The sequence below is a fragment of the Enhydra lutris genome, unplaced genomic scaffold (genome assembly GCF_002288905.1).
Source record: "Enhydra lutris kenyoni isolate GAN:26980312 unplaced genomic scaffold, ASM228890v2 scaffoldscaffold4, whole genome shotgun sequence".
Classification (NCBI taxonomy): Eukaryota; Metazoa; Chordata; class Mammalia; order Carnivora; family Mustelidae; genus Enhydra; species Enhydra lutris.
Genome location: NW_019154088.1, coordinates 9,496,176 through 9,516,733, shown reverse-complemented (window position 1 = coordinate 9,516,733; position 20,558 = coordinate 9,496,176). Strand labels below are relative to the sequence as shown.

Genomic DNA, 20,558 nt, shown 5'->3' with positions numbered 1-20,558 from the left:
AGTAGTCCATTACATGGAAAATTTATAATTTATTTAACCAGTCCCTTATTGAGAGATCATTAGGATCTTTTACATCATTTGCTATTTTTTTTAAAGATTTTATTTATTTGACAGAGAGAGAGAGGAGCACAAGCAGGCAAAGCAGCAGGGAGCCCTAAGTGCGACTCAATTCCAGGACCCTGGGATCATACCTGAGCCAAAGGCAGACCCTTAACTGACTGAGCCACTCAGGTGCCCGTACATCCTTTGCTATTACAATTAACACTGCAGTGAATAACCTTATATGTTCATCATTTTAAACATTTATAAGTATCTTGAAATAAATTCCTGGATGTGAAATTACTGATCAAAGGGCATGTGTATTTGAAATTTTGAATGATACTGCCAACAGCCTTCTTCAATTTATATCCACTAGCAATGAGTGACTTTTTACCTATATTCTTTTTTTTTTAAGTTCTATTTATTTATTTGAGAAAAAGATGGAGTGTACAAACAGGGGGAGGGGCAGAAGAAGAGGGAGAAGCAGACCCCCTGTTGAGAGCTGACTATGGAGCTAGATCCCTGGACCCTGTGATCATGACTTGACCTTAAGTCAGAGGCTTAATGGTTTGAACCACCCAGGTGTCCCTTACCTATATTCTTAATTGATTAGATGAAAAACTATATCTCAATAATAACCTAACTTTGTATTTCTCTTATGATGAATGAAAATAAGCATCTTTCCATTTGTTTAAGAGCAATTGGTATTTATTTTTCTTTTTTTTTTTTTTTAAAGATTTTATTTGTTTATTTGACAGAGAGAGATCACAAGTAGGCAGAGAGGGAGGCAGAGAGAGAGAGGAGGAAGCAGGCTCCCCACTGAGCAGAGAGCCCGATATGGAGCTTGATCCCAGGACCCCAGGACCACGACCCGAACCGAAGGCAGAGGCTTTAACCCACTGAGCCACCCAGGCGCCCCACTAATCTACTTCTTGACTATAGCTTTCTTTTCTGGATATTTCATATAAACGGAATTATATAATATGTGGTCTTTTGTACCTGGCTTTTTTTTTTTTTTATACTTAGCATAATGTTTTTCAGACCCAACCTTGTTGTTGCATGTATCAACTATTTATTACTTTTTATTGCTGATAATAATTTTTGTGGGTATATGTCTTATTTATCCATTCACCAGTTGATAAATGTTTGGATTATTTTGCCTTTTTTTTTTTTTTTAAGATTTTATTTATTTTTTTGACAGAAAGAGAGAGACAGCAAGAGTGGGAACAAAAGCAGGGAGAATGGGAGAGGGAGACCCAGGCTCCCTGCTGATCAGGGAACCCAATGAGGGGCTCTATCCCAGGGTCTTGGGATCAAGGCCCACATTGGGCTCCCTGCTCCTAGGCGCCCCGGTATTTATTTTTCTATATATTAATATAATAAGAAAAACTAATGAAAAAAAACTGAAAACTTGGTTTATTGTTTTGTACTAACTTGTATTTAAGGAATTTTTTGTGAAAGTAGAGTGTTTCATCATTGTGTTAAAAGGATAAGCTATATAATGCACACACTTAACCAGAGATAGCTGCATATTAAATTCTGCAAAGAATCTGTTTTCTAAATTAATCCTAAGTATTCCACAAAAGGGTCACTGAAATTTTTTAAAAAGACTATTAATTTAGAAAACATTGCATTTGGGGTGCCTGGGTGGCTTAGTCTGTTAAGCATCTGCCATCAGCTCAGGTCATGATCTCAGGGTCCTGGGACTGAGCCCAGTGTTGGGCTCTCTGCTCAGTGTGGGGAGCCTACTCTCCCCCCGCCACTGCAACCCATGCTTGTGCTCTCTCTTTCTCTCTCAAATGAATAAATAAAATATTTTTAAAATAAATTAAACAACAACAACAACAAAAAAAAAACACTGCATTTGGAGCGCCTGGGTGGCTCAGTGGGTTGGGCCTCTGCTCGGGTCATGATCTCAGGGTGATCTCTGTCAAAAAACAAAATCTTTAAAAAAAACAACAACAACAACACTGCATTTGATAGGAATAAAGAGCTTTTAAAATATAATTCGAATCACATTTTCTTTACTTACTGTATAAACAGAACATTTTCTCCCACTTCTGTTTCTAAAAATAAAATAAAAAGTAAGTTTGTTCAAGGATATACTGATAAGGCATTAGAAAAATTGCATAAGAACATTAACAACAACAAACAAAAAAACATTAACAACATTTAAAAAAAAGAAAATTACTAACTATCCACCTTACTTCCTGTCCCCATAGCTCAAGCTATACTTTTTACGCAATAAGACAGTTTTACCTGTTACCTGGTTAAATAGTTACAGTAAAACTTAACAGAAAACAGATTTGGCAGGGATAGCAATAACATATTTACCTGCAATTTCTGACTTTCTTACTATTTTCATATGAGATTCTGTCTGGAATACTCTAGAAAAGAAAATAAAGATTACTGAAAATCTGCAATTAAAAAAAAAAGATTTTATTTATTTATTTGGGATGGGGGCACAAGCAGTGGCAGGGCTGGTAGCTGGGGGGAAGAGGAGAGGGAAAGGGACAAGCAGATTCTCTGCTGAGCATGGAGCCCAATATGGCTTGAGGCTGGGCTCAATCTCAGGCTCTGAGATCACAACCTGAGCCGAAACCAAGAATCTGACACTTAACCCACTGAGCCACCCAGGTGCCCCTGAAAATCTGCTATTTTTAATTAGAACCCTATGGTGTTAATTTATAGTGTGTTTTGAGATAAAGATAACTGATTTCAGCTTCCTCTTTGCTACATCATGTACTATTAATATTTCAAATGCCAAAATTCATTTACATTAAAATCTGTTTTTTATGAACTCTGACAAAAATCATTTTATCCCTCTCAAAAACCTAAAATATTCACTCTATTCAACAAAACGTTTCTTAAGCACTCATTATACACATGATGCTATATACTAGAGTCTGATACATGATCCTTGATCTCAACGAGTTTTCACTGTATGTAGAGAGCTGAAATAATAATTATAAACATTATTTCACTGACTTTGGTTATTAACAGTTCAGATAAGGTGGCACGGAGTCCAGAGGAAAGGATCTCTTTTGATTGGGATGATTAAGCTTTTGGGGAAGCAGCATTTGATATCTGCCTTGAAGAATCTGGCTAGTTCATTTTTGTTCTAATATTAAGTATCATTCATTATTGAGGACCTATTCTTTTTTTTTTTTTAAGATTTTATTTATTTATTTGACAGAGAGAGATCACAAGTAGGCAGAGAGGCAGGCAGAGAGAGAGAGGGGGAAGCAGGCTCCCTGCTGAGCAGAGAGCCTGATGCGGGGCTCGATCCCAGGACTCTGAGATCATGACCTGAGCCGAAGGCAGAGGCTCAACCCACTGAGCCACCCAGGCGCCCCCTGAGAAGCTATTCTTAATAAGAAAGAAATTTTAGTTCAATTACAGGGGTGCCTGCATGGCTCAGTCAGTTAAGCATCTGCCTTTGGCTCAGGTCATGATGCACGGTTCTGGGATCCATCTCCACATCAGGCTCCCTGCGAAGCAGGGAGCCTGGTTCTCCCTCTCCCTCTGACACTTTCTGCCCTGCTCATGCTCTCTCTCTCTTTCAGATAAATAAATAAAATCTTTAAAAAAAGAAAAAAAGAAAAAGAAGAAAACTTAGTTTCAGTTATAAAAAAGCAGTGGACATTTGCATACATACTGTGTGACAAGCACTCTGTTCTTTATATACATTTTTAATGATTATAACAATTATTGGGGTGCCTGGGTGGCTCAGTGGGTTAAAGCCTCTGCCTTCAGCTCAGGTCATGATCCCAGAGTCCTGGGATCAAGCCCCGCTTCGGGTTCTCTGCTCAGCATAGAGTCTGCTTCCTCCTCTCTCTGCCTGCTTGTGATCTCTGTCAAATAAATAAAATCTTTTAAAAAAGAATGATTATAACAATTATCATGTTATTTTGCAGATATAGATATTGAAGGTCGTAAAGGTTAAGTAACTCCCAGGGTCATATACCCAACAAGTGCAAAGCCAAAATGCAAACCTAAATCTGTCTCATTTCAAAACCTGAGTTTATAACTACAAACCAATACTTGAAACAACTTTTCTTCAACTGAGTTACAATAGAATAGAAAGCTTTTTATTCAATATGAGCAGTATCAGTAGTTGGTCCTTTAATTAAAAAAAAACTTAAAATGAAGAATCTTATCTGAACCCAACACAGTTTAAATATTAAAAAAAATTAAAACACATAGTGGATTTTAATTTGCACATTTTTGTTTTTTTTTTAATTTGCAAATTTTTGAATGTCAATCTGAAGTCTTTACTTTTGAGAGGATCTACTGATACAATTTTGTGTATTTATAAGGTGGAATAAACAAAGAAACTTTTTTTAAAGATTTTATTATTTGACAGAGAGAGAGAGAGAGCGCACAAGTGAGGGGAGTGGCAGGCAGAGGAAGCAAGGAGCCTGACGTAGGGCTGGATACCAGGACCCTGGTATCACAACCTGAGCTGAAGGCAGATGCTTAACCAACTGAGCCACACAGGAGTCCCAACAAAGAAACTTTCAAGTAATATGAACAAAGAATCCTTCTAGATTTTCATGAAAGATTTCCCTGTGGTTGTCTCAGCCATACCAAATTTGAAAGAATTTTTAAAAATAAACTCACCTTTATCAAGTTTTCCCTAGCTGTTCCTTACAATGTTCACAGAAATAACTTTGTCTTTGAACTAATTTTCATCAGTTTATGTAATATTAAATTAAATTATGCAATTACAACAACTTCAACTAGATAAACAAGACAAATACTTCTTGGTAAGCCTATCAATCGATTCTCAGGATCTGAAGTTTATGGACAGGAAAGAGCATTCTTTTTGCTGTAGATATCAGTATATTTTACAAGGGTAATGGAAAATATAGGTTAATTCTAACAATTCAGTGAGGTGGGAATTATTAAGAGAGTTTTACTATGCTTGTTTCTACATCTAGAATCCTATAGTTCTTTTTCAATTAACCTATTTAACAAAGATAATCTTTTGAAACACTATTCATTGTTTAATGACACTATTTGTGATAATATTATAGTGTTAAATATAATACAACAGTGTTAAATATAATAGTGTTAGATTGACACTATTTGTGATAATATATACTGTCTTATTTTGGCCATGCAGTAACACTATGAGATATGTAAGGACTATTATTTTCATCCTAAAAAAAGGAGGAAATTGATGCTCTGTTAAATGACTTGAACTAGGGACTATTTAGTAGTAAGTTAGAATTGTTCCAGTTTTTTTTCGTTTTGAACCTGAAATTCCTTTCAACACCCCAGAGCCATTTTAAAGGAAAGTAAGTATAATGAATAGATGATATCCAAGGAAAGAAAAGTGTGGACTAAATTTAGTAGTATTTGGGAAAGTTTATCAGAATAAGTGGAAAAACCAGTAGACTAGGAATCAGGAGACCTATTTTACAATTGTGGTTCTGTCACTACTTACATTACCTTGGGAAAGTCATATCATGTCCCTGGCTTTAATTTTCTCACTAAAACATAGAGTCTGGACTATACTTACTTATTTAGTAGGCTCCAGGCATGGAGCCCAATATGGGGCTTGAACTCACAATACAAGACTGAGATCAAGACATGAGCCAAGATCAAGAGTCAGATACTTAACCAATTGAGCCACACAGGTGATCCTACTTATTTATTTTTTAAATATATCATTATTATTATTATTATTATTTTTAAAGAATTTACTTGTTTATTTGAGAGAGAAAATGAGTGGGGGTGGGGGGGGATGCAGAGGGACAAGAAGACTCCTGGCTGAGCATGGAGCCTACAGCAGGTTCACACAGGGTTGGATCCCAGGACTGCAAGATCATGACCTTCGCCGAAGTCACATGCTTAACCAATTGAGCCACCCAGGTGTCCCATAATTTATTATTATTATTTTTAAGTAAACTCTACCTCCAACATGGAGCTTGAACTTATGACCCTGAGATCAAGATCAAGTCGCATACTCTACCAACTGAGCCAGCGAAGCACCCCAGTGTACTTCTCATTGTAACATTCCATCATCAAAAACACAAATTTGAGTAGAAAATGCTATTTTCTCATATATGTATATATATGAGAAATGGATAAACAGGATAAGAATCCTATGCCAGTTACTCCTATTGTTTCTAAAGTTCCCTGTTGACTTCCAGAAATGTTTATTAGCCAAGCTCATTATAAAACAAACCAAATAAACAGAATAAACAGCAAATCTTAAAAAAAAAAAAAAAAAAAAAAAAGGAAAACAGGAAGAGAAGCATTATAATAACAATCAGACAGGGCACTTGGGTGGCTCAGTTAGTTAGGCCACTGCCTTCGGCTCAGGTCATGGTCCTGGAGTCCTGGGATCAAGTCCCGCATTGGGCTCCCAGCTTGGGGGGGTAGTCTACTTCTCCCTCTGACCTTCTCTCCTTTCATGCTCTCTCTCACTCTCTCTCTCAAATAAATAAATAAAATCTTTAAAAATAAATAACAATCAGGGGCGCCTGGGTGGCTCAGTGGGTTAAAGCCTCTGCCTTCGGCTCAGGTCATGATCCCAGGGTCCTGAGATTGAGCCCCGCATCGGGCTCTCTGCTCAGCAGGGAGCCTGCTTCCTCCTCTCTCTCTGCCTGCCTCTCTGCCTGCTTGTGATCTCTGTCTGTCAAATGAATAAATAAAATCTTAAAAAAAAAAAATCAGACAGACCTAGAAAATACAGTCTAATCCTACAAATAATAAGGGTAATGAGAGGAAAAATACCAACAATGTGAAAAATACAAGAATATAATGATTAAGAATAGTCTGATGAGAAATAGTCCAAAGTCTGAGCCCTACCTCTTAAAAAGTATGGGAACTTGAGCAAGCTACTTAAACTAAGCCTCAGTTTCCTTATTCATAAAATGAGATATGACTGTTAGGATTCAATGAGCAATGAATGCATATAGTAGCATACCTAACATTGTAAATATTCAATAATATTAGCTATTAATAAAAAATCAAATTTTGACATATATAAGCCTACTTTCAATGATTTGACACAGGTGATCTTATATTAAAATGATCATTCCAATATGATAACTTCAGGGGCACCTTCCTGGCTCAACTGGTAACATGTGATTCTTGATCTCAGGGTCATGAGTTCAAACCCCACATTGGGTGAAGACATTACTTAAAAATAAATACACTAGGGATGCCTGGGTGGCTCAGTCTGTTGAGCCGCTGCCTTCGGCTCAGGTCATGATCCCAGGGTCCTGGGATCGAGTCCCGCATCGGGCTCCTTGCTCGGTAGGGAGCCTGCTTCTCTCTACACCTCTGCCTGCTTGTGTGCTCTCTCTCAATCCTTCTCTGACAAATTAATAAAATCTTTAAAAAATAAATAAATAAATAAATAAATACACTAAAAAGATATGATTATTGAAATAACATAATTTTTCTGGAAAAATAATTCAAAAGAAAGGCATATTCAAGATCCTCAAGATCATCAAGTTTTCAAAAATCTAAGAAGAAGGGGTGCCTGGGTGGCTCAGTTGGTTAAACATCTGCCCTTAGCTCAGATTAGGATCTTGGGGTCCTGGGATCCAGCCCCATATCAGGCTCTGTGCTCAACCCTCCCTCCCCCAACTCCTGCTCTCTCTCTCACTCTCGTACTCTCTCTCAAATAAATAAATAAAATCTTTAAAAAAAATTTTTTTAAATCTAAAAGGAAAATAAAAAGCTCTTAGAAGTTACTTCTAGGAAGGAGAGAATATTTTTAAAATATTCTCAGCACAGAGCCCAACATGGGGCTGGATCTCATGACCCTGAGATGATAACCTGAGCTGAAATCAAGAACTGGATGTTTAACCCAATGAGCCACCCATGCACCCCCACTGTATTTATTTTTTATTGTACTCTCTTGAGGCATTGATGAAGGTGTTTTGCAATGACCTGAAAATCCAAAGATGCCAGACCAGAAAAGCCCTGATAGCAACAGAATGCCTAGAAGATGACATTCCATGTGTCCCCTTCCCTGGCCATGACTATGGGATGAACATATACTGACCTCCACCCATGATGACATGTTGCCTGCTGTCTTGTACACACACCCCTGAATCTCTCCTCATAATAAAACTCTAGGTGTCCATCTTGTAGGCAGAGAGGTCAGCTGTTAAGGTTTAAGCCTGCCACCTTCCCCAGCTGCCAGGACTCCAAATAAATTTCTCCCTTTCTCTTTTCCAAACCTCTGCCTCTTGAGTTTTTGGCTTCTCTTGTGATGAGTTTACCCAAGTTTGTTGGCAAACCCAGCCAGGAGCTATGCTTTAAATTTGTCCAGCCCTCTCTGGCTTCCCTAGGGTGAAGGAGTTGGCTGCCACAGTGACCCAAGTTTCACCCATTTGTTTCCTGAGTTAACAGCTGTGGTAAATAGGTAGATTGATAGATTTGGTAACAGAACAGCCTAGAAACAATGATTAATTCATTAGTGAGAAGAACCTATTGCATCTAGGTCTGAGTCAGATAATACATAAAATGAACATGAATATCTTGGTATACTGTAAAGCAAAGAAGCTATCGAAGATTACTGAAGTTATGTCAAAAGGTCAGAAACTAATCTGAAGAGATTTCACTCATCAAAGATAGAATAATTTGAGTATCAATAAAAATACTAACTATAACAGATTAAACACATTAAATATGTTTTTAAGCTCATGATTTAGATATTTAGACATTTAAGTAAACATATTTGGAAAAAAGTCCTTATTAGTCAACTTTAAAGGATACTAGAAAGCAAACACATTATATTGAAACTAGTAAATAAAGACACCCCTGCCCAAAAATTTAACATGCCTTTCTTATACGAATCATAATTCAGAAATAGAATGAGATTATTATCAATTAGCAAACTCTAAAGAAATAATGGATCTAGGCAATGATCATCAATGGTTGTTAACATCACAAAAAAGATAACTGATAATCAAGTGCTATCTGATGAAAGCACAGGAAGAATTCTTGTGGAAAACATTTGGTTTAAGGCAAGTCAAGCATTCCAGATAGAGTAACCAATTGGCAGGAAATCTGAGTAATGTATTACACAATATTATTCCATGTGGGTATAATCAGTAAAATCCAGATTGTGGGATATTCTACTTAAAAGAATAAATTATAAGGGGGTGCATGGGTGGCTCATTCAGTTAAGTGTCTGCCTTCAGCTCAGGTCATGATCCCAGGGTCCTGATATGGAGCCCTTTGTCGGTCTCTCTGCTCAGTGGGGAGTCGGCTTCTCCCTCTCCCTCTGCTGTTCCCCTACTTGTGCTCTCTTGCTTTGTCAAATAAATAAAATTTTAAAAAGAAAAAGAATGAATTATAAGAAAAAAAGGAAGAGGGAACAAAGAGACTAGGAGATTTAAGAGACATACGAACTAAATGGAATATGTTAACTTTGTTTGGATACTGAATCATACCAATTATCTCAGAAAAAAAAAAAAACTGAGGCAGAGAAATGTGAACAGTGGCAAGATATTTGATGATACCATGGAATTACTGCAAGCATTTAAAAGATGTGAAAATAGTATTGTGAACATACTTTTTAAAAATATTCTCTATCTTTTAAAGATATAAGTAGTGAAATATCTGGGATTCACATGAAAATAATTCAGTGGGAGGTGAAAAGGGAAGTAAATGGGGGCGGGGGGTTATAGTATAACAAAAGTGGCCACAGTTGACAACTGTTGTAATTGCTAAATGGCCTGAGTTTTCATAGTACTTTTCCTACTTTTGTGTATGTTATAAATTTTCAATCATAAAATGGAGAAAAAAGGGGGGGAAAATTGGAAGTCTTTTTTTGTTAAACTTCCCAATAACCTCTCTTTTTATACCTCCACTTCCCTTATATAGGTGCCTTGAATCTAGCAATGTTTTAAAACAGTATTTAATAACTACATTGGATTTATCCCAGGAATACAGAGATAATCCAACATCCAAAAAGTTTTTTATCATATTAAAGTGTGAAAAATTCTATAGCTATTTTAATAGATGCTCTACAACCATTTAATAAAACCCTATACCCATCCTTGATTAAAAACAAAACAAAAATCTACAATACAGTTAAATTTACCCAACAATAAAGGAAGAATGGGTGTACTAAATTTAACAAATGTAATTTGGCGTAACTACTTTAATTAAGAATGGCTACTGACTAAATTAAAAAAAAATGTTTTAAATGTGAAATGTGAAATTTTTGTCTCTTTTTGTGTATGTGTATGTATGTGGTTACTAAGTTTTTTTCTTTTTTTTTCAAGTTTGTGGTTTTTTCTTTTTTAAGTAATTTCTACACCCAATGTGGGACTGAAACTCAAGACCCCAAGATCAGGAGTAGCATGCTCAACTGACTAAGCCACCCAAGCACCCCTTAATTCAAGGCTCAGTTGGTAAACCATCAGACTTGATTTTGGCTTGGGTTATGATTTCAAGGTCCTGAGATTAAGCCCAGTGCAGGGCTCTGTGCTCAGTGGGGGAGTCTGCTCGGGATTCTCCCTCTCCTTCTGTCCACCCCAGCCCCCGTGCTCTGTCTCGCTAAAATAAATAAATAAATCTTTAAAAAATTTTAATTCAGAGGCGCCTGGGTGGTTCAGATGGTTGGGTGTCTGCCTTCAACTCAGGTAGTGATCACAGGGTCCTGGTATCAAGCCCTCATCAGGCTCCTTGCTTGGCAGGGAGCCTCCTTCTCCCTCTGTACTCCCCCTGCTTGTGCTCCCGCTCTCTCTCTGACAAATAAATACGATCTTTAAAAAAAAAAAAAAAAAAAAGGTAATTTACACAAAATAATCTAACAAACACAAGGAATAATCAATGCCCAACACAAAATTAAATCTGGTTAATTTTACATTACCAGAAAACACCTAAAGAAAACATGTAAAAGAAAAGTCAGTCTGAAACAGAAGAAAATGATTTATTAAATCAAATCTTGGCCACACCTATTCAAGAAGCATCCAAGGCTTTGCAATAGATGTGTATGTAGCTCCTATGGAGATGGATAAATTACATTTCAGAGCCTGGTGCCATTAAACATTCAGAATCATCCAAATAAGTAATAGCACAGATTCCATAATCAATAAGCCATATTTACATTACATTATAATTTATTTTTTTTAGGTAGAATGTTTCTTAGGAAAGTACTAACTACTCAGTACTCAGATTCATTTGTTTCTCATGATGTTTTTAGTAGTAGCATTCTATTTATACACAAATTTCTAGTGAATCTGTTAAGTACAAGCCCATCTCTATAAGACGACCCATTTTTGGTAAAAACAAAAATATGGAGTCTGCAAAGCCAAGGCCAAGATCCAAGAACTCAGTAGCAACTTTACCAAGGAATACACCACCTAGGGAATTTTACTGGCAGGAAACAGCTAGTCTTTGATTATACCAAATCTTACCATGATTTTTCTTTTTTCAAAATTCAGCATATACGAAATATTGACAACTCATGTATATCTGGGAAGACATTGACTAATTTATGGATAATAGATTAATAGAAAAAAGTTATGAAACAATTAAAATTACTTTCAACCAACAACAAAAAAGATGTTATGTATCTATGGTTTGGAACTTCCCAGCAACCAAAAGATGTCACATACAGAATACCATTCATTGCTCAGACATGGTGAAACTATATACAAAGGTATACCAGGCAAATGAAAACAAAACATAGAAAAGGCAAAAATCTTATTATTAGTCTAGGTAGAATTTGGATCAAAAAGCAATAAAAGCCCAAGATGAGAATTCATAATGCTAGAAAGTACAATTCTTTTTTTTCCCCTCTTCTTAAAGATTTTATTCATTTATTTGAGATAGAGAATGAGAGAGAACAGGAGCAGGGGAGCAGAGGGAGAGACAGGAGTAGGCTTCCTACTGAGCAGGGAGCCCAAAGCGGGACTCGATCCTATGACCCTGAGATCATGACCCCAGCTGAAGGCAGATGCTTAAGAGACTGAGCCATCCCGGCACCCCAGTGATGTTGAATCTTTTTATTCAGGAACTTGTTATAAACTTCATTTGCACAATTTTTTAGTATTCTTCAGTAATGGTTTATCCTTTTATGCTTTTATTATTAAATACATAGCAAGAAAATATAACACAATGGGGAAAACACACATTTATCTTCTATCTGGTTATTATTTATATAAATTTATATTATTTATATAAATATTATAATTTTCATGTAATAATTTTGTATCTTGCTACTTATCTGTACAGGTATTTCCATTGATATTCTTATATTTTCTTAATATACAAGCATTTAATCTGCAAAAGGTAACAGATTTATCCCCATCTTTCCAATTTTCAGAACTCCACTTCCTCTATTTTTTCTTTTTAAGATTTTTACTTATTTATTTGACAGACAGAGATCACAAATAGGCAGAGAGGCAGGCAGAGAGAGAGGAGGAAGCAGGCTCCCTGCTGAGCAGAGAGCCCGATACGGGGCTCAATCCCAGGACCCTGAGATCATGACCTGAGCTGAAGGCAGAGGCTTAACCCACTGAGCCACCCAGGTGCCCCTCCACTTCCTCTATTTTTATTAGCACATTCAGTACAAAGTTAAATTAACAGTGGTAAGATACAGCTATTTTGTTTCTGATTTATTAGAGATGATGCTTTTAATGTTTCTCAAGCATAATATAAAACCATTTAAATAATAATTCTCTAATGCTTATGTAATTAAAACCCAGATTACCCAAGTCAGTTATTACTAACATACCTGGTTTTATGCACAAAAAATCATTACCTTTAACATTTTAATCATTCCTCCTTCCAACTTACTTTATAGTATCTGCAAAGCTGACTCGACGAGAGCTTTTCTTATTTCTCAAAGCATTAGATTCCTAAGGGCAGAGAGTACATGGTATAATTTTCTTTTTTAATTCAAGTCAGTTAACATAGAGTGTATTGTTAGTTTCAGGGTAGAGTTTAGTGATTATCAGTAGCATATAACACCCAGTGCTTATTATTATTATTATTATTATATCAAGTGCTCCTTATTGCCTCTCACCAATCACTGCATTCCCCCCAATACCTCCCCTCAGTTTGTTCCCTATAGTTAAGAGACTCTTATGGTTTGCCTCTTACTGTTATCTTATTTTTTCTTTTCCTTCCCCTATGTTCATGTTTTGTTTCTTAAATTCCACATGAATGAAATCACATGGTATTTGTCTTTCTCTGACTTATTTTGCTTAGCATGTTACCTTCTAGTTCTATCCACATCATTGCAAACGGCAAGATTTCATTCTTTTTGATGGCTGAGTAATATTCCAGTGTGTGTGTACACCACATCTTCTTTATCCATTCAACTGTCAACAGACATCTGTATTTTCTTTCCGTATTTCATAATTGTGGACATTGTCACTATAAACATTGGGGTGCATGTGCCCCTTCGAATCACTCTCTTTGTATTCTTTGGATAAATACATCATAGTGTAATTTCTGGGTCACAGAGTAGTTCTAATTTTAAATTTTTGAGGAACCTTCATACTGCTTTCCAGAGTAGCTGCACCAGTTTGCATTCCCACCAACAGTGTAAAGGGTTCCCCTTTCTCCACATCCTCCCCAATATCTGTTGTTTCCTGAGTTGTTAATTTTAGCCATTCTGACCGGTGTGAGGTGGTATCTCATTGTGGTTTTTATTTGTATTTCCCTGATGATGAGTGTTATTGAGCATTTTTTCATGTTTCTGTTGGCCATTTGTATGTTTTCTTTGGAGAAATGTCTGTTCATATCTTTTGCCCATTTCTTGATGGGATTTTTTTCTTTTTTGGGTGTTGAGTTTGACATGTTCTTTATAGATTTTGGGTACTAGCCCTCTATCTGATATGTCATTTGCAAATATCTTCTCCCATTCCACAGGTTGCTTTTTAGTTTTGTTTATTGTTTCCTTATATGGTATGATTCTTACTGAAACTACTGTGAATTAGGTCTCCAAAGTACTACTGACAGAGACCAAGTCTTATTCTGAGTTAATGTGGTATTATTAATTTTGGTAATTATTTATTTCTCTGAAATATCTCAATGCACTTAAAAAGCATGAATATGATTTTCCATACCAACACAAACAACATATATTTAAGGAAGTTGATTACTGTCCCTTACTTTTTCTCTCTCCTTTTAAATGAACGATTGTTTTGCTATTAAGAATAAGAAAGGGGTACCTGGGCAGCTCAGTAGGTTAAGGGTCTTGGTCAACTCAGGTCATGTTCCCAGGATCCTGGGATTGAGCCCCATTTCAGCCTCCCTGCTCAGGGAGTCTGCTTGTCCTTCTTCCTCTGTCCCTCTCCCTGCTCATTCTCTCTTTCTCTTTCTCTCAAATAAATAAATAAATAAATAAAATCTTGGGGAAAAAAAAAAAAAAGAGGAACAAAGACTGGGGACAGAGCAAGTGATATGCGGTCTATTATGGTAAACGTACTATACTATATTTTTACGATTTAAGAAAAAAATTTAACGGTGGTAAAACACATATAACAAAATTTAGCATCTTAACCAGTTTTTTAAATTAAATTTTATGGGGTGCTTGAGTGGCTTAGTTGATTAAGCATCCAACTCTTGGTTTCAGGTCAGGTCATGATCTCAGGGTCATGAGACTGAGCCCTGCATTGGGCTCTGCAGAGCTCATCATGGAGTCTGCTTGAGATTCTCTCTCTTTTCCCTCTGCCCTCAAACAAATAAATCTTTAACAAATTTAATTTTTATTTTAAAAGTGGTCAGAACTCTTAACTTTAGATCTATTCTCTCAACAAATTTTTAAGTGTATAATACAATACTGTTAATTATAGGCACAATGCTGTGTAGCAGATTTCTAGAACTTACTTTGTATAACTGAAACTTCATACCTGTTGTTAGCAACCCCTATTTTGCCCTTCTCTATAGCCCTAGCAACCAATGTTGTGCTCTCTGCTTCTATGAGTTTGACCATTTCAGATACCTCATATAAGTGGTATCATGTAGTATTTGTCCTTCTGTGACTAGCTAATTTATTTACCATAATACATCTTAACCATTTTTAAGGATACAGTTCAGTAATGTTAAGTAGGTATACACTGTTGTAAAACCAATTTCTGGAATTCTTTTCATCCTGCAAAACTGAACTCCATATCCATTAAACAAGTCCAATCTTCTAGCTTTTGGTCTCTATGAATTTGATTAGGTAATTCGTAAGTGGAATCATAAAGTATTTGTCTTTTTAAATTTTTATTTTGACAGAGAGATAGAGAGCAGGGGGAAGGGCAAAGGGAGAAAGGGAGAGAGAATCTTTTTTTTTTTTTAGGATTTTTATTTATTTACTTATTTGAGAGAGAGAGGGAGGATGAGAGAAAGAGAGATCATGAGAGGGGACAGGTCAGAGGGAGAAACAGAGTCCCCACCAAGCAGGGAGCCCGATGTGGGACTCGATCCTGGTACTCCAGTATCACAACCTCAGCCAAAGGCAGTTGCTTAAGCAGCTGAGCCACCCAGGTGCCCAGGAGAGAGAGAATCTAAAGCACATTCCACGCTGAGCATGAAGCCTGATGCAGGGCTCAATCTCATGACCCTGACAGCGTGACCTGAGCTGAAACCAAGAGTCAGACACTTAACCAACAGAACCACCCAGGTGTTATAGGTACTGTAGTAATCAGGGGAGCTCTGTATTTGTCTTTCTGTGATTGGTTCATTTCACCTAGCATAATGTCCTTAAGATTCATCTTTGTTGTACTGTGTGTCAGAACTTCCTTCTTTTTAAGGCCAAATAATATACCATTGATACCACATTTTGTTTATCCATTCATCTGTCAATGGACATTGGTTTCCTTCTACCTTTTGCCTACTGTGAATAATGCTGCTATGACAGGGGTATAAGTCTCTTCCAGACCCTGCTTTCAATTCTTTTGGGTATATACCCACAAGTGAAATTGCTGGATCATATGGTAATTCTATTTTAATTTTTTGAGGAACCACCATACTGTTTTCCATGTGGCTACAACATTTTACTTCTACTAACAGTGTACCAGAGTTCCAATTATTCCACATCCTAGCCAGCACTTGTTATTTTCTGGTTTGTTTGTTTTACAGTAGCCACTGTAATAGGTATGAGGTGATATCTCACTGTGGTTTTGACTTGCAGTCTTCTAATGATTAGTGAGGCTGAGCATCTCTTGAGTATAAGATTATGTTTTTATTTCCCTCATCTTCTTTAACAAGAGCAAACCTTTATACTCACATAAATACCAAATACAAAAAGCAAATGACAGAGAAACAAACAAAATCCACATAGACTTTTACCATGTAAATTCTTAATAACTGCGCATGTCTTACTATAAGAATCAGGAATGTTCATCCTCTCTATTAACACCCTAGCAGACAAAACAAGTGGACTTGAGCTTAATATAGATAATAATACCATCCTAGTACATACTGAAACTAACAGAGACTATTATATTTCTTTAACAAAAAAAAATAAATAAATAAAAAAGGGGGCGCCTGGGTGGTTCAGTGGGTTAAAGCCACTGCCTTCAGCTCAGGTCATGATCCCAGGGTCCTGGGATCGAGCCCCGCATCGGGCTCTCTGCTCAGCGGGGAGCCTGCTTCCTCCTCTCTCTCTGCCTGCCTCTCTGCCTACCTGTGATCTCTGTCTGTCAAATGAATAAATAAAATCTTAAAAAAAAAATTAAATAAATAAATAAATAAATAAATAAATAAATAAAAAGGAAAGAGGGATGCCTGGATGGCTCAGTGGCAAGAAAGGCTAGAAAAGTAAACTTGGCTTAAAAATCAAGAATGCCAGCTTACTCAAAAGTTTGGATTTTAATCTGACAGCCACTGAATACTTACTTGTACACATTCAACTAGAAATCATTTATGATGTTCTCTTCATATAGCTAATAAAGTTCCTATTAAAATTATCATCAAAAATAGTCATCCATAAAGCATTTGCACTAGAGACTTACCTGAACTGTTTCATTCCCACCTCTAAGGTCCTGAAGAGGACTCCTTGGGGGCTTCAAGATCTAGAAAAATTAGAATTATTCAAGAAAATATGGGATTAATATTAATAATCAGTTCAAATTGCACCATAGGAGAAAGGTAGAAATGTTAAAATTTCTGTGAAAACCTTTAAAACTCCTCAAATTCATATTGTTCAGTGCTATACTTTGTGGTTGGTTTAAATATCTGGCATCTATTCCCTTCTCCCTGCCCACCTTCCTGATTATTTTACCCACTCTCATCCCATGTGTTCTGGGTGATGCTCCACCCCAACCCTAGGGCACAACATGTAGCCCTGGTCTAATAATGTGCACATGATATTCTCTCATCAATAGTGAGTAGTTCAGGAAGGAGGACTTGACCCATAACAAGACAGTTGAGCCAATATGAGTCAATTCTAAGTCCTTTGTTTTTGTTTTATCTTGAGGAAATAGACACTTTTTCATTTAGGAGTTGAAACTGGAACTTGGGAGAGCTAGAGGTACTGTAGTAATCAGGGGAGAGGCTTGTACAAAAATGGAGATAACCCAGAGGAACCAGTCAGAGTAGAAAAGTGAGAGAAAATCCTAACATTGGTGATATTATTGCAACCCATGGTCAGTTACGTTATGCCAAAAGTCATCTCTATCTTTGGATTTTTCAATTTCAAAACCCAATAAATTTTGTGCTTAAATCAGTTTGGGTTGGATTTTTTGTGTCTTGCTCCACTATTTAAATATATTCTTAAACTTATTAAAGTATCATTTACATGGCATACAATTCATAAAATTACCATGAAACTCATAAAATACAAATTTTAGTATATTTATAGAATTGTGTAACCAGGTAAATATTTGAGTATCCAGAGATCAACAGAAGCCAATGGGAGTAGGATGGTGATGTTACAGTCAAAATTACTGCGACATACATTCATCATTCAATAAAAAGTAATAATTATGAACTCAAGTGTTTCTTACCGAAGAATGTCGTCTTCTAACAGGTCTGTCCATATTGTCACTGCAAATTTATAGACACATTAGTAAAAGACTGAATTTTCAAAAGCCATCATCGCAGCATCTTTTACATGCTTTTAAATTGGCTATTGCTTTCACTTAACACATGGCATCACTGTTTCTTAGCAAAATTTATAAGACATAAAAGTTGGTATTTAGAAGGTCAGTGTTTTAAAATACATATTTTATACTCTAAGAATATCTCTTGTAAAACAATCAGCACAATATAATGTATCATACTTACAGAGGTACAATTTTAAGATAAGTGGATCATAAATCAAGAGACTCTAACTCTGGTTTTACTACTGTGTGAGTTTGAAATGAGGTTTTGAAAATTCAAGTACTTATGGAGGCCAAACAGAAGATGCAAGAAAAATATGTGGTGTTGAGATGATAATGGACACTTCGGGGTTGGTCTAATGGTCATAGTCTTACTCCGATCAGGTTAGCTGTTGCCACAAGAATATGAGCCCAGTGTCACTACACTTAATTTTTCTTTTTCTTTCTTCTCCTTTTTCTTTAAGGATTTTATTTATTTATTTTAGAAATAGAGAGAGAGCTTGCACAAGCAGGGGACGGAGCAGAGGGATAGAGAGAGAATCTCAACAGAGCTTCATGTGGGGCTCAATCACGTGACCCAGAGATCATGCCCTGAGCCAAAAATCAAGAGTTGGATGCTCAACCAACTGAGCCACCTAGGTGCCCCTACACTCAGTTTTTCAAGAGAAAATTTTAGCAGCTAATTAAATAATTTAAAAACACTGTTTGGCAGCGGGGGGTAAGTCTGTAGACTATAAACAGGCCACCAGTTTGTGATGCCAATTTTAGACCAATCATTTCATTTCCTTGGGCCTTAATTTTCCCATCCTTAAATTGAAGGGATGGGAGGTGGTCTCTAAAGTCCTTCTTAGTTCTGACTCTAGATATATAAACACAAAGATATGGCAAAGAGAGCTATGACTTTGTGACACTTACTTCTTTTCCATAGAACAGAATGGAAAAAAATTTCATAAGTTATCAATAGGTGTTTCTAATAGGAAAAGTGTCTTTCTCTGATAAAAAGTTTAACATTTTTAGCTATATTACGTGAACTTACTTTTCTTCATTAGCCTCTGAAGACATCCCATCCATTTTTGAAGAAAACCTTTTTCTGTAACAAATACACAACATTAGAAAAGATGAGAAAGAAAGAAAAGAAATTAAAAACTATGAAGACATTAATAGCAAATTTGTAACTTCAGGATTACTTTTTGGGGGAAGACTGAAAAAGGGGAAGAAAAAGCTACACTATGGGGCTATAATACATAAGAAATTTTGAGTTTAAAATACTCCATTATAATTAATACTCCTGGAAAATTCTCATATTCAAGATAAAATCAGTGACTAACTGATTCAGATGACAATGGCTCTAATGGTTCAAATGAAAACTTGGCCTAGTTTATAAGAATTTATGGATTATATAATATTATATAAGATTATAAGGTGAAATCAACTAGTTATCAAAATACACTGGATGTGCATAATATACATATTTATGTTATGAAAATTCAACTATAAGTACTCAGCAAAAAAACTTTCAGACATAAAAATAACATTAAAGAAACTGTAGCTGAATGTGAGAGTCCAAGATAGTGAAGGAGTAGGAGACCTTAATTTCCTCTGGTTCCAGGAATTCAGCTAGATAACTATCGAATCATTCTGAATACCAGCAAACTCAACCAGAGATCGAAGAAAAGAATAGCAACAACTCTATGAATAGAAAGGCAACCACTTTCTGCAAGGTAGGAGGTGCAGAGACATGAATCCAAGGCAATATATGAGAGGACAGACCGAGGTGGGAGCAGGAGTGAGCCTCGGTCAGCCGGCTACTGGCAAGTGATATAGCAGCAAAGCACAAAATCATAACTTTTAGAAGTCTGCTCCAGTGAGGGACGTCGCTTAGGCTGCTAAGCGGGGATGGAACCCTGGCTAGGACAGTGTGGTCTCAGGATCCTCAGGGACACAGGAAGACCCAGGGTGCCTGAGTGTGGCAGAGCTCCCCATGATTCAAAGCAGGGAAGCTGGCTGCAATCAGTGAGTCAAGGAGTGGGCTCTCAGCTCGAGGTTGCCATGAACCAGGATCCAGTCAGGCTGGATCCCTCTTCAAGCAGGGCCCCAACAAGTGTTAGAACTGGGGAGACCTACCCCCTCCTCCCATGGGAGGAACACCGTGGGAGTGTGTTGCAGGAGTCTGATGGTTTAAAGACTGCAAATGGGGCCTACTGCCTGAGACAGAAACACTCGGTCACAGGCTGGGTGAGCATGGAGTGCGGCCAGAGACCAGGGAGACAGGAGTGATTGACTGGTTTTCTCTGAGGGCATACTGAAGAGTGGGGCCCAAGTCTTTGGCTCTTGGGCTGGAGATTAGGAGGTCGCCCTTTTCATTTCCATCCTCTAAAGCTGCACAGAAAGCCTTTAGGGAACAAAAGCCAGAGAGAGCAAAACGGAGCAGATTACTTAGCCTGGCCCCTGCCAAGGGCAGTACAATTCTGCCTGGGCAAAGACACTTGAGAA

At 36.9% G+C, this 20,558-nt stretch overlaps 1 protein-coding gene across 1 annotated transcript in view; it reads right to left on the bottom strand.

Annotated features, from left to right (window-relative positions):
• Positions 1-20,558, bottom strand: part of LOC111139232 (kinetochore scaffold 1) — a 69,753-nt gene that overhangs the window by 38,774 nt on the left and 10,421 nt on the right. Inside the window, exons 2-7 of the mRNA XM_022491443.1 lie at positions 19,102-19,155; positions 17,970-18,009; positions 16,977-17,036; positions 12,823-12,884; positions 2,374-2,426; positions 2,072-2,105 (exon numbers count right to left, since the gene is read on the bottom strand). Of these exons, the coding sequence (XP_022347151.1) occupies positions 2,072-2,105; positions 2,374-2,426; positions 12,823-12,884; positions 16,977-17,036; positions 17,970-18,009; positions 19,102-19,136 (284 nt within the window). The 5' untranslated portion in view covers positions 19,137-19,155. The remainder of the gene's footprint in view (positions 1-2,071; positions 2,106-2,373; positions 2,427-12,822; positions 12,885-16,976; positions 17,037-17,969; positions 18,010-19,101; positions 19,156-20,558) is intronic.